The sequence below is a fragment of the Parasteatoda tepidariorum genome, chromosome 6 (genome assembly GCF_043381705.1).
Source record: "Parasteatoda tepidariorum isolate YZ-2023 chromosome 6, CAS_Ptep_4.0, whole genome shotgun sequence".
Taxonomy (NCBI): Eukaryota; Metazoa; Arthropoda; class Arachnida; order Araneae; family Theridiidae; genus Parasteatoda; species Parasteatoda tepidariorum.
The window spans coordinates 46,804,703-46,817,450 of NC_092209.1; the positions used below are offsets into that span (position 1 = coordinate 46,804,703).

Here is a 12,748-nt window from a genome sequence, read left to right on the forward strand (position 1 = left end):
CGAAATTCGAGAGTATTCCAGTTTCGATAAGAAAAAGAAGATCTAAGCATATGTGACAGAAGATGAAGTGGAGTCTCGCCCTGAACGCATTGATTGTCTGCTGTGCTCCGCGTGCTTGGCAGACACCAAGACGCTAGGCCCCGTTAGAAACGGTGGCGTTAAAAACCACGTGAGAAAGCTCGGGAACAAAACAGAAAGAACGAGAAAGATCCGCGGGTGTTTTATAAAAAGGGCCGCCGGCAGTATTGAACAAATTCAAGGACCTATCAAGTTTTTCAAGGACCTAAGACGTTTTTCAAGCACTTTCAAGGACCTAAATTTAGCAAAAAATAATTCAAGGACTTTCAAGGACCGTGGGAACCCTGATTTTATAACATAGAATTGATAATAAATTAAACCTATCCATAATAAATTTTAATCTATAATAAATAAAATTATAATCTAAATATAATTAATGCATTATAAATTATAATCAATAAAATCTATAATAAATTACAGATTTGAAAATCAATGAAACCTAACAAAATTGTTTATAGTAGGAACATGCAAATGACGTAGTTACAACAAAGGGTCATTCATTGTAATGGAATTTAATAAATATAATTTCATTATATGTGATATTTATTGTACAAGCGATGAATTTTTAAACTAGCCTTTTTCAATTTATGGGTAAGAAAACAAACGCAAGTATTCATTCAGTGTTATAATAGGATTTAACTTTAATAATGAATGATGACTAAATGTAATGCATGCAATTAAAGGAAAAAGAAGATACATTTTAAAAATATGGAGCTACACCACTTTTAGAAAAACCATACATATATTTAAAAAAAAATTAAAAACGAGTAACTTACGACCAGGCAACTGTGTAGTGTTAACAGATACAGTTTTTATTGGTTGCAATGGCCCACTAGGAGCTGCAGCAGGGGTCGCAGGAGGTGGTGGAGCATATTTTATTTCCATATTTTCTAATTGTGCGGGTTTTTTATGATTCGCACGCATAGGCAGTGATGAACCTGAAAAAAAAAATACATATATATTAAAAATTTTGTTACTAGCAAATGTTACATACATTCCACTTCATTATTTTTTAAAATTATTTATTTACTTATCAAAACTAATTTACTTAATCAAACTTTCATTCATAACTTTTTTAAACTTTTATCAATGAAATGTTTATTTTCTTTTCACTTAAATAAAATAAATGAGACGTGATATCTGATATGTAAGTTTGATACCTTCACTCCAAGAAATTGAGTTAAAAAAAAATAATTTAATTCTTAATTCTTTAAAAAATATTTAATTTTCACACCTGAAGATTTTCACATGTGAAGAGTAGGCAACTAAATAAGTAGTTGCATTAATAAGTTAATATCTATAGATTACTGTGAGATATAAAGCTTAAGAGTAAAGCAAATATTCTCAGCAAAATCACAATTAAAAACATTTAAAGTACAAATTTTGTAAAAACTTGTCATTAACTATCCAGCCACATTGAAGAGAGTTAAGATATTTTAAAACTCTCAGTGCAGTATTTTAGGGGAATTTCAAAACTTCATTGTATTTGGTTAAAATCAAAGATTACTTTGATTTTTTTTGCAAAAAGGAAAAGTTTTTAATAGAATTACATTTAAGCTTTACTTTGAAACTAAACTTTAACATAAAATTTAATAAATTAATTTCAAATTTTTAAACTTTAGACTTGTAATAACAAGTTAATTTTAATAAATAAATACACTGATAAAATACCAAGATCAGAGATAATTTTAAGTTTATATTATAATAATTTCAAATTATGATTTAAATGCTGAAAACATAGTTAATACATTAGTAAAGAAACATTTCGAAATAAAATAGTATATCTTGGAACAAAATATAATAGATATAAGAAAAAGAACCGTGCAAGCCAGACTAGAAAGGCAATAATTTTTGAAGCTATCCAGAAGTTTATATGAAAATAAAATTTAATTTTCAAATTATTGAGCATGAAACAAACAGAAATAAAGATGAAAGGGTAGAATACAGTTGAATCTTGTTTATCTGAGCATTGGAAATATGACTTATTTGATATGAGAAAAGTCCATAATATATTCTACCTAATCTTTTATTCTACCTAAGTAGAGAAAAATTTTAAGTAAAGTTTGCAATAGCTTATGTATATCTTACACTAAAATGTCTGAAAGGAATAGGGGCTCCAGTAACACTTATGTAAATTTTTATATTGCTGCAAAAGTTGTATAAGAGCTTTTTGGTCAAGGTGTACTTCACTTACCTAAATTTTAAAATGCCACTCCTTTTCCAATTTTGAATCTGAGATAATATTGTTTGATATACTGATTATATTATAGGTTTAGAATTAACCAATTTGAAAAGTAAAATCTCTAACTTTGGATTTATTTTGTTTTTCTTTTTGAGTATTAATGTGTAAGTATCAAATTAAATTAAAAAAATTTTAAAATTTTTTCTTAATTTATCCTATAATTACAAGTGAAAATTCCATTATATGTATAATTGAATAAGCCAATTCAAAAAAATTAAGTAAAATTCTGCTATCTCATATGGAACTGCAATATAATACTTTTTATTTTTTTTTGCTTGCAGTTTTTATTCGAAGCATATTATTAATTTTTAAATGAAAAATAAAGCCCCAATGAACTCTGATTATAAGGACTGTACAGCTAAGACAATAGAAAACAAAATACGACAACAGAAGAGAAGCAGATTTAAAACAATGCTTAGGACATACATAGAGAGAGAACAAAAAGCTTTTTGTAGCATTAGCAAAGAAGATAAAAGCCCCAAAAGAGTATCCAAAATAGAAAAGCCCCAGGATAGTAGAATGCTTTAGTGCATTAACAGCTCTGCCAGCAAGCCACATATAACAGCAGAGACACATATTTTACCTGAATTAGTCTTGTTATACTTCTGAACATTGAGACTTGGAGCCTTGAATTCTGGAATTGAAACCAAACATAAAATTTCTCTTCTTTTGTCATATTTAAAAATAAAACCTTTGTCATAGTAAAGTTTCATGCCAACCATGAAAGGATTATGCTCTTGATTTAAAGAATTATAAATAAATTTTAAAGCAATGTGTTACAGCTTTTATAAATATACATTGTTAGAAAAACACTTTTTTTAACTCACTGCTGTGATACTGTAATGAAAACAAAATTTACTTCTTACTTTAATTGCCTTTGAAGAAAATGGAAGCATTTCTAAAATTCTTCAAAAATGGAGCTTTTAATCAATATCTTTTCAAGTCATTTACGAACATAGTAAGGCATAGTTTAAATTTAGTTCTTAATTGAAATAAGTTAACATGATTTAAAGGGGGAAAGTCATTAATTTCAATTTGTTTTGATAATTAATTCAGGTGAGAAAAAACATTGAATGCTGAACTAGAAAGTTTTTCATAAAAGAACAAATTTATTAACTTTTTATTAATTTAAATATAAATTTTTATGAATGTGAAATTATTAAAACTTTACATTTTTAAAAGAGTGTCAGTATTTTATGATTTTATCCAGACATTTGCTGTAAGAATAAATTCTATTTCTATGAAGTAAGACCGAATTTGTTTTTAAGAATCGACAAATTAACGGAAAAAAAAAACATGTTAACAGTAGACACTAAGAGAATTAACTAGCTAACTTAATACACTGAATTTAAGTAGACCAAAATTTGAAGAAAAAAAAAGAAGAAAAAAAACTCTCAAAAATGCACAAGAAAATGTTCAAAAACATACCTTCTGTTGTTTATTATCTATAAAACAAAATAGGCAGTAATTTTGTTTTTTCTTTTTTTTTGGGGGGGGGGGGAGAAAACTATGTGCCTATACCTACCAAGTTCATATATTTTGTGCTTACTGTTATAGATCAACATGAATGCACAAAACATTACAAACATCTATTAATACCAGAAAATAATAAATTTTGCAGCAAAAACTGTCTTTGAATGTGGATGGTAGTGGTTAAATTATTTCTCCTCTATTCAGCTTTTATACAAAGTTTGGCCAAGAGTGTGCAAGCAGACAATTGTGCAACAAAAAAGAAAACAATATAAAAACTACTTAACGTTTCAAACCAAATATTCTAATTTAGATATTACTATCTTATGATTGCAAAAGAATGTTTTTAAACCCCCTAGTTTAGTAAAGAAAAACCTTCAGTTTCAAAACTTCAAATGAAAAAAACAAAATTGCCAAGTACTCCAGAAAATCTATTACTCCAGGTCATACTTAGATGTGAAATGAAGAACACTAGCACCAAGGTCTAGGCAGAATGACTAAGAGTAGATTCAAAATTTGAAAGTGGTAACTTAGAGTTTTTAAAATTTTTTCAATAAGAATTACAAATTTTTAAAGGTAAAAAAAGTTCTTTTTGTTACATAGAATTGTGCCTTTATTGGCATGACAACCCTTTGTGGGCCAAAATCGTCCCTAGAACTTTCCTTCATTCTGCATCGAAAAAAAATTAGAAGCTTTTAATATTTTCAGAGTCATAGGATTTCATTAAAATAATAAAAATAATAATAAAAAAAAAACATTTAAAATTACAAAATTAAAATAAATTGTGAATACTTTTAATTTTCTATGACTTGTAATTACTCACTCTCCTAATTTTATTAGCCATAGGATATTTTTTTACTAAAACTAATAAATTACATTTATTCAGTTTTTCTGCACTTCATAACTTTTTCTTCAAGACTGACACTAAAGAAATTATTTAAAAATACAATCACCGAATTTCCACAAATTTTGTTTTGTTTCACCAAGATTGCAATAGTATTTTAATAGCTTTTGGACCAATAAAACTAAATAAAACATGGCATTCTATTCAAATTTCAATTTGTTTAGATTTTATTTTGAGAATGTAAACCAGAGTTCATTCTAGACAGAAAAAAGGGCAGGGTGCAAACGTTTGAAAAAAAGGGCATTATTATTCTAAAAAGGCAACAATTTCTTTCTATGGGCTTTACATGTTCTATTAAAAAACATTATCAATTTTTTTTTATATACTTTACTAAAAGTACTAAAGCAATCATATTAATTACTAATTTTTATTAATAAATTAACATATATATATATATATATATATATATATATCGAGTTAATGAGCTAATTAGCTTAGTAATTTATTTAAAATGCATGCATACATTAATAAAATAATAAATGTATGTTTTTATGTGTCTGTAGTTATGATTTAATAATTAAAATGATTGATAATAATTATGATTTAACGATAGTGAAGTAACTGCAAACCTTCAAAGACAAGTGCAACAAGGGAGTGTGATGGCTATTTTTCCTTTCCCATATAAATCTATATATTGACAGCAATGACAAACTAAATAAAAAGAGTTGAAAATAAAGAAGGATCGTGGAAAGAAAGGGCAAAAAGGGTATGGAGTCTATTACATCAGGGCACTAATTAACTTCAGGGGCAACAGGGGGATTCTTTTGACTAAAAGGGCAGCAGGGTGCTGCGCCCTGTTTACCCTGCCTAGAATGAGCTCTGTGTAAACCATAAAATAGAAGCAGCTGCTATATCCAAAAATCATTAATCCCTCTTATAAAAGAGTAAGGACAAAGTAACAAAAATAAGTAACATATGAACTCTAAAGCTAATTTATTCACATCCACTAAAATTCATAACACATTTTAATTATTATTCATACTTTTATTAACTTAGATCTTCTCTTGATAACTAGCTGATCAAACAAAAAGTTTTTTAACAGTGCTTTGGAAAATTTTGAACAGCTTATAACTAATGGTAATTCACATTAGGTCACACTTACAGTTCAAACTAATAGGTACTTAACAGGGTTGGCAAGTTCTTGACACATAACGGTTTTTACTGTCATGTCAAAAACCCATAGTTTTGGTAAAATAATTTTGAGTATTTGGTAAAACAATTTATAAGTATTTGGTAAAATAATTTTGAATCTTCTCGAATTTTGGACTCATTCATACTAAACTTAGAAATCGACTGGGCAATGAAAAATGCGCAAAATTAGTCACTTGTTATCGTATGCTTCGGCACAGTGACCCCGACTACTGAACATGTAATTTTGTTTGTAATTAAGTTTTGTTTAATGTGCTTTTTCAACTGAATAAAAGTTTTTAACTTGACAAAATAGTAGTAATTCTTGACTTAGAGTTTGTTAGTAGTTACAAGTTTTGAAAGTTCTGTTTAGCTTATTTCTATATTTAAGAAATGCCAAATTTTAAATTCTTTTTAGTTCTTGAATTTATTAATAGCTCCAAGCTTTTTTGTTTGTTTGTTTATTTCTAACAATTAAGAAGTGCAAAATTTTGAATCCTTTGCAAATCAAGCTATTATGATATAAGTAAGTATCACTATTTTCAATACGTATATTACAATATTTCTGTATGAATGTATATCCTTCTATAAGAATACATGTGTATAGTTGCAAAATCAATAGCAATCATTTACAACATTCATTTGCAAAAGCAATTATGTGAAAATAATATATTATCCGCTATATGCCATAAATTAAAGAAAACAGTAGGTTTTTTACTGTTTTTACCGGTAAAAATACGGTTTTTACCACTGTCAAGTCAAAAGCCAGTTTTTGACGGCAAAGACCCAACCCTGGTACTTAATGCAACAAATATATTATAATGAAGCCAGTTTGAACTATATGTAACAATTATAACAAATTAATAAAGATAAATTTTTAATTTATATAAAAAAAATTACAAACCTTTATTTGGAGTGAAAACTGTATGACGATTTACATTCTAAAAAAAAATATTACAAAATTAAAACATACAATTACATACCTAGAACTAAAACAATTTATGCTGAAATAGCCTTAAATATCTAATTAGCAATGTGAATAGATGCTGAAATAGAGAAATTCTCAGAAAAAAAAAATTTGAATAAAACAATTAGAAAAAATATGCTTGCATACAAAACAAAAACTTATTTATGCAAAAAGTTTCAAGCAGAAATTAATGATCATTTATGTTTATTAAAGATGGGTCAATTTTTACTTATTTGATGTGAAAGGCTCAAAAATTTTATCTTTAGAAAATATATTATTTTTTAAATATAAGAAAAAAATTACAAATAAACTGCTTATTAACCATAGGCATCACAGGCGTATGATTTTTGAGGGGTAAGAAATTAAAATATACATTCATAAAAAATTTTTAAATTTCCCACATATAATAATAATAACTCTTTGTTCTGCAAAAAGATTAGAATTTATTAACCTCGTTTATTCCATATTTCAATGTGTGACCAAGTTCAAAAGAGTTTGAGACAGCATCGATTTGAGGATTTTAACCAATATTTGAAAGGAAAAAAACGATAAAATTTTAAATTGTTCTACTTTAAACATTTTACAGGGGTTTATAAGGTATTATTCAAATTATTATTTAGGAAACTAATAATTATTAAATGTTTAAAAATTGAATATGCTTATAGCGATGATTTAAAAATGCTTATAAAATTTCAAGTGATTGTATATATGCTTTGCATAGAGTTAGGAAAGAAAAAAATGCATCAATGTTTATTCAGTTAAAAACTAAATCTGATCATAGAATCTAAATTAAACTGAATTATCTCCTTTTTTTTATTAATAAGCAATTTTGAGAGATATATGTAAAATGAAGGTATTCCAATGATACTTACTATATTACACACTATTTCCTAAAAAATTTGATATTCAAGGTGAATTAATTATACTTATAAATAAAAAGTAAAGTTGCAAATACATAGAAATGTAAAAATTTATATATATTTTTTCAGAAAGGTAACAATAGTTTCTGCTGTGCATTAATTGGCAAATGAAACATATAATTGATATGGTGTGAGTCATAAATAGGTATATTAAGTTTATTAATCAGCATTTAAAAAGTCTTAGAAGAATTGCTTACACTTAAATTAACTTTTAATTTTGCTTCACAAATTTATGTATAAAAAATAGGTTAAAAAAATACAATGCCAATTAGTATACAAATTGCAAAATAAGTGGGTGCAAAAAATAACTGCCAATGTAAAATGAGTGAGCATATTGATATTGATAAAATATCTAATTTTGGAAGGCATTGAAAAAATAAGGAAAATAGTATTTTCCAGTCTCTCATAAAATTGCCATCAATGTAAGAATAAAAATATTTTTTTGATACAGTTTTGGCAGAATTTTAAAATACATTAGAACAAAAAACATATATTCAACTCAATTTACTCCATACATTGTAATAAAAAACATATGTTTTATTACTATAAAAAAATGGGCAAAAATTGCATACCCTTTTGGAATTCACAGAATTTATAGTATTTGAAGAAATTTTTCCATTGTCGGTTGGAATTTCTGGATTCAGGCTGAATACAATATTAAACTCAATCTAAAAAACAGAAAATTGTCAAAATTTAAAATAACAAAACAATTAAGAAATAAGCCAAAGCTAAAATTATATTTACCAGTATCTTATAAGATAACCCATTATTTTAAAACTTAATTACAATAAAATAATTTTTAAAATAGATAGTTTTGTACAAACCTCTTTTCCTTTTGTTTCTCCATTTTCAAACCATTCTACAGTCAAACTTTTATTAACAAGATTTATTCCACTTATCACAGCTGAATGTATTCGGCCTAGAAAACATCAAGCAAATTATTATCAATAATAATAAAAGATACTAACAATGATCTGGCTTATCCATTATAACATCAAATATGCCAAAAATCATAGAAGGGAACCAAAAAAAAAATTATAGTATTAAAATTATAGAATTATAAAATATCTCTAGTATAAAAAAATAGCGAGTAGGCAAAAATAAAAACTTTAAATGTAAATTTTTAAAAAAAAATTATCTTTATAAATAGCTGAAGAAGAATATTAGAATGATTGTAAGAATTATATTACATCGTTTCATTTTTTTTTTTTTAATGCAGGTAGTAATGGGTAAACCAACCAGTGAAGGAACATTTCATATATATTGATTAAAGATAAGAATTTGAAAGTTTTTCTTTAGATTGATTGGTAACAACAGCTTACTACCAAACAATAGGAAGTCATCTAGCAATGTTTTGGATTACCTGGTCAAATAGACTTCAATGGAAAAATGTTTGAATTTGTTATTATCTCTGCAACACCTTGTTTCTTTGAAGAAATTATAAGGTGAGTGTTTGTATTTATATGTTTGAAGTGGAATTAATTGCATGCAATAGTTTTATTTTTCTCACTATGAAAAAGAGAATTCAAAATATAGTTAATGAAGTTATGTTTTATTTATTTTAAGCATCATAGCATAATCAAGTACTGAGATAAGAGGGTGTTTATTCACTGGATCACCAAACGATGAAAAACCAGTGAAGGAACAAGTGTTTCTTTACTGTTTTTTTTTCTAAGTTAATGAAAATAAAAGATAAACTTTAATTTTCTTGTACCTTTAGTGATGTTCCGCATCAAAAGTATGTTAAAAATACGAAAAACAACTTCTAACCAGTGAGGGAACAGGCATATTCCTTTACTGGGCATAGATTTCTCAATGAATGAACAGTATGTGTTAATATGTTGACACTTTAATTTTCAATTCATGATTACAAAAAAAAAGTTTACGTTTTGCAAGTATTTTTATGTTATAATTTTAAGAATAGGCTTGTTTTTAAATATTTGTATGGCTTATAAATTCAAAAAGAGCATTAAGAAATAACCAAAATTAAGTGTTCCTTTACTGGGTGTTCATTCACTGGTAAGAGCTGTTCCTTCACTTGGTCTTCTTACTACTTGTTCTTTAAACCTCCAAAACTTTAAAACAATATTATGTAAGTTCTCTACAATTTTTTTACATAATTTTCAATTAGTAACAAATATGTTGACACTGTCATTTAACTAAAATTACGAATTTTGAAATTAATATGATTTTTTAAAAGGCAAGCAAAGCTTAAGTGTTCCTTCACTGGTTAGTTTACCCTATGAGACTAAACTTTTTCTTTTTTTTTAAATTTCCAATGGCAGATTATAGACAGTAACAGCATATGTAAACATTGAATAAAATAAGAAAAGAAACAAAAGATGCTGCTACAAAGTCTATTAATCACAATACGTCTCTAGCTTCCCAATAGCGTTCAGTGATAGAATTCTTACAAAGTGCAGAGCAGCAGAGAAGGTGCGTGGAGTTCATGTCCTCACCAGAACTGCAAAGAGTGCATACCGGGGAAGGAACAATTACAAATCTAGACAGATGTTTCCGCAGACAGTCATGACCGATAGCCGAGCAGAATTTAGCCACTGTTCTTCGTCTTGGGCCATTTCATAAATTTAGGATGGTAGCCCTCCAAGACTTGGTAGAAGTACGGTCGATAAGTTCTTCATGAGCGCAGGTCTTAAAGGTCTTCTTAATAAGCTGTTTGGTGGAACAGAAGGGCATAATGTGCGCAGAAGTCTGAATACTTAAGGCCCCCTTTTGCTAAGTTGTCTGCATTTTCATTACCTGTAACCCCATAATGGGCAGGAACCCACTGGAGAACAATAGATAAGACTAAACTAAATTTTTAAAAAATTTAATTGTTCAATTAAAACTCTTTTCTTGTTTTGAAATCCTTTGTTCTATCTATCAAGAGAGATTCTAGATAGAATTATGAATATACATATTAACAGATGGATAAAGAGGTAGAAGTTAATAAATATTTTAAAAAAGAAAAAAAAGGACTCAGAAATTCAGAAGTCCTAGATTCTATGAAATCCTAATAAAAACAAATCTGAATTTCTGAATTATATTAGGAGCAAATGAATTTTTTTACAGGAAACTGCTGGATTTTGAACAAAAATTGTCAAACATACTTGAGGTTTGATTAGATGTACACATGAGGTATTTGACCATTTCTATACTTTTCAAAACACCCTTATATCTTTAAACCGACAAAGACGGTTTGCAAAAATTAGCATGCCCTTGCATTTCTGAGAACATAAATTTTCTTCCATACTGTTTCAATAGAAAATTTTACATTTGAAAATCATTTTGATGTTTTGTAAATTCATGATTTTAAAAAAAACGAAAAAATTAGAAGCTACATTTAACAAAGTAGTTTACTTCAACAAAATACAATAGTTTTAGAATATTTGATTAAAGATTAAGATACTTAAGCTTTACTATGAAGAAAAAAAATCAAACTAAAGCTCATGCTATATTAAGTATTTGAACAATATGAATTAAAAAATCTAAATATTTTCTGATCTGCCAAAAAAGGTTCTTTTTTAAATTAAAAAAAAACAAAAAATTGAATATGAAACATTTGGTAATACAAATATCACATATTTCATGAAAGCTTTAACCATAGTATAAAAAACTTTTGTGAAAAATGGAAAAAAATTTAATTATGCAATGGAGTCTAAAATAAACAAGAAACACATATTTTCATCTAAAGGATTTTCATATTGTACAGTGATTAGAATGAGTAAGACAATTATATTTTAAAAAATATGAAAATGTCCTTTTAAATAAACTGTGCAGCTTCAGAGTTTTGAACTGATTTTTTGTTACATATAGTGGTCTACATATGAAGTATATTTTGTAATAAAAGGTTTTTTTTCCCCAAAACTTTTTTTAATGTCAAATTAAACATGAAAATGTACATACACTATGCAATTGACAATTTAAAACGCGGGTAATATTTTTATTTCTTAAATTCAACCCTACAAGCACTTAATTCAGTCAAGCACTGACCAACCTGGGCACATTTAAGACAGAACATTTATTAAAAACTTTCAAAAACATACAAATTGGATATAAACATTAATATAATTACTACTAACAAAATAAACTGTGCGAGTTTCACTTTATAATGATCATTTCACAATAATCTGTAAAACTTAATAATTTAAAATTAACGCCTAATAAATATTAGATTAACAAATCGAAAAATTACACACCGTTACGTTTAATTATTAAACAAGAAAAAAAGTGCAAATCAATTATGTGAAAGACAAATAACAAGGCAATGACAATAGTAAACAAAGGATTTACACCTGAAGTTTCAACAGAATTAGTGTAGAAAAAAATTGCTTACTAGGCTTTATAAGAGTAAATTTCTTTAAATTCAGAATAAACAAAGATTTAATAAGTTTTATATATTAAAAATCACGATTTCACAAATCAATATCCTGTCATCATGATTTTTAGGTATATATTTACAAGAAAATGAATACAAATACTTAAAAAAAAAACCTAACATCAGTATTTGAAACTTTTGGATACTAAAAAAGATTTAATAATTCTGGAGTTAAAACGACTTTAATATAAATAAAAAGTTCATTACATACCATCTGTACGTTGTATGTTGACATTCTGGCCAATTTTGAAACAACTTGAACCATCAACCTCAGTACCATTCATTGTGAATATTTAAGGCTTGAAACGTAAATTGTTACACTTAACTATAAAGTTTCATCTGAAATAAAAAGGGAAATTACAAATTGTCAACCTGAAATCCCACCTACAACTTTTAACAAGTTCAACGACTGTAGCACTTTATAGATAAAAATAACCTAAATGCAGATAAAAATGCTTACAATTTTTAGCTAAAAGAAATGTTATTTACTTACTAATTAATTATTTTTTTAATAAAGTTTTAAAATTTGGAAAAAACTTTGAAAAACATTAAAACAATTGTCACTGGCGGGACAAGTACGTTGCCAAGAAAATTATTATGAAGTTCCAGCCAGTTTTTAAAGACCGGTGTGAACTGCTGCCCACTTTGCTGACCTAATATG

At 26.8% G+C, this 12,748-nt stretch overlaps 1 protein-coding gene across 1 annotated transcript in view; it reads right to left on the reverse strand.

The window, feature by feature from the left end:
* LOC107442034 (kinesin-like protein KIF2A) overlaps window positions 1–12,735 on the reverse strand; it is a 39,701-nt gene extending 26,966 nt beyond the window's left edge. Inside the window, 7 exon segments of the mRNA XM_071181778.1 lie at window positions 797–1,016; window positions 2,904–2,954; window positions 6,727–6,763; window positions 8,282–8,377; window positions 8,534–8,628; window positions 12,299–12,426; window positions 12,581–12,735. Of these exon segments, the coding sequence (XP_071037879.1) occupies window positions 797–1,016; window positions 2,904–2,954; window positions 6,727–6,763; window positions 8,282–8,377; window positions 8,534–8,628; window positions 12,299–12,371 (572 nt within the window). The 5' untranslated portion in view covers window positions 12,372–12,426; window positions 12,581–12,735.
* Window positions 12,736–12,748: the final 13 nt, after the last annotated feature.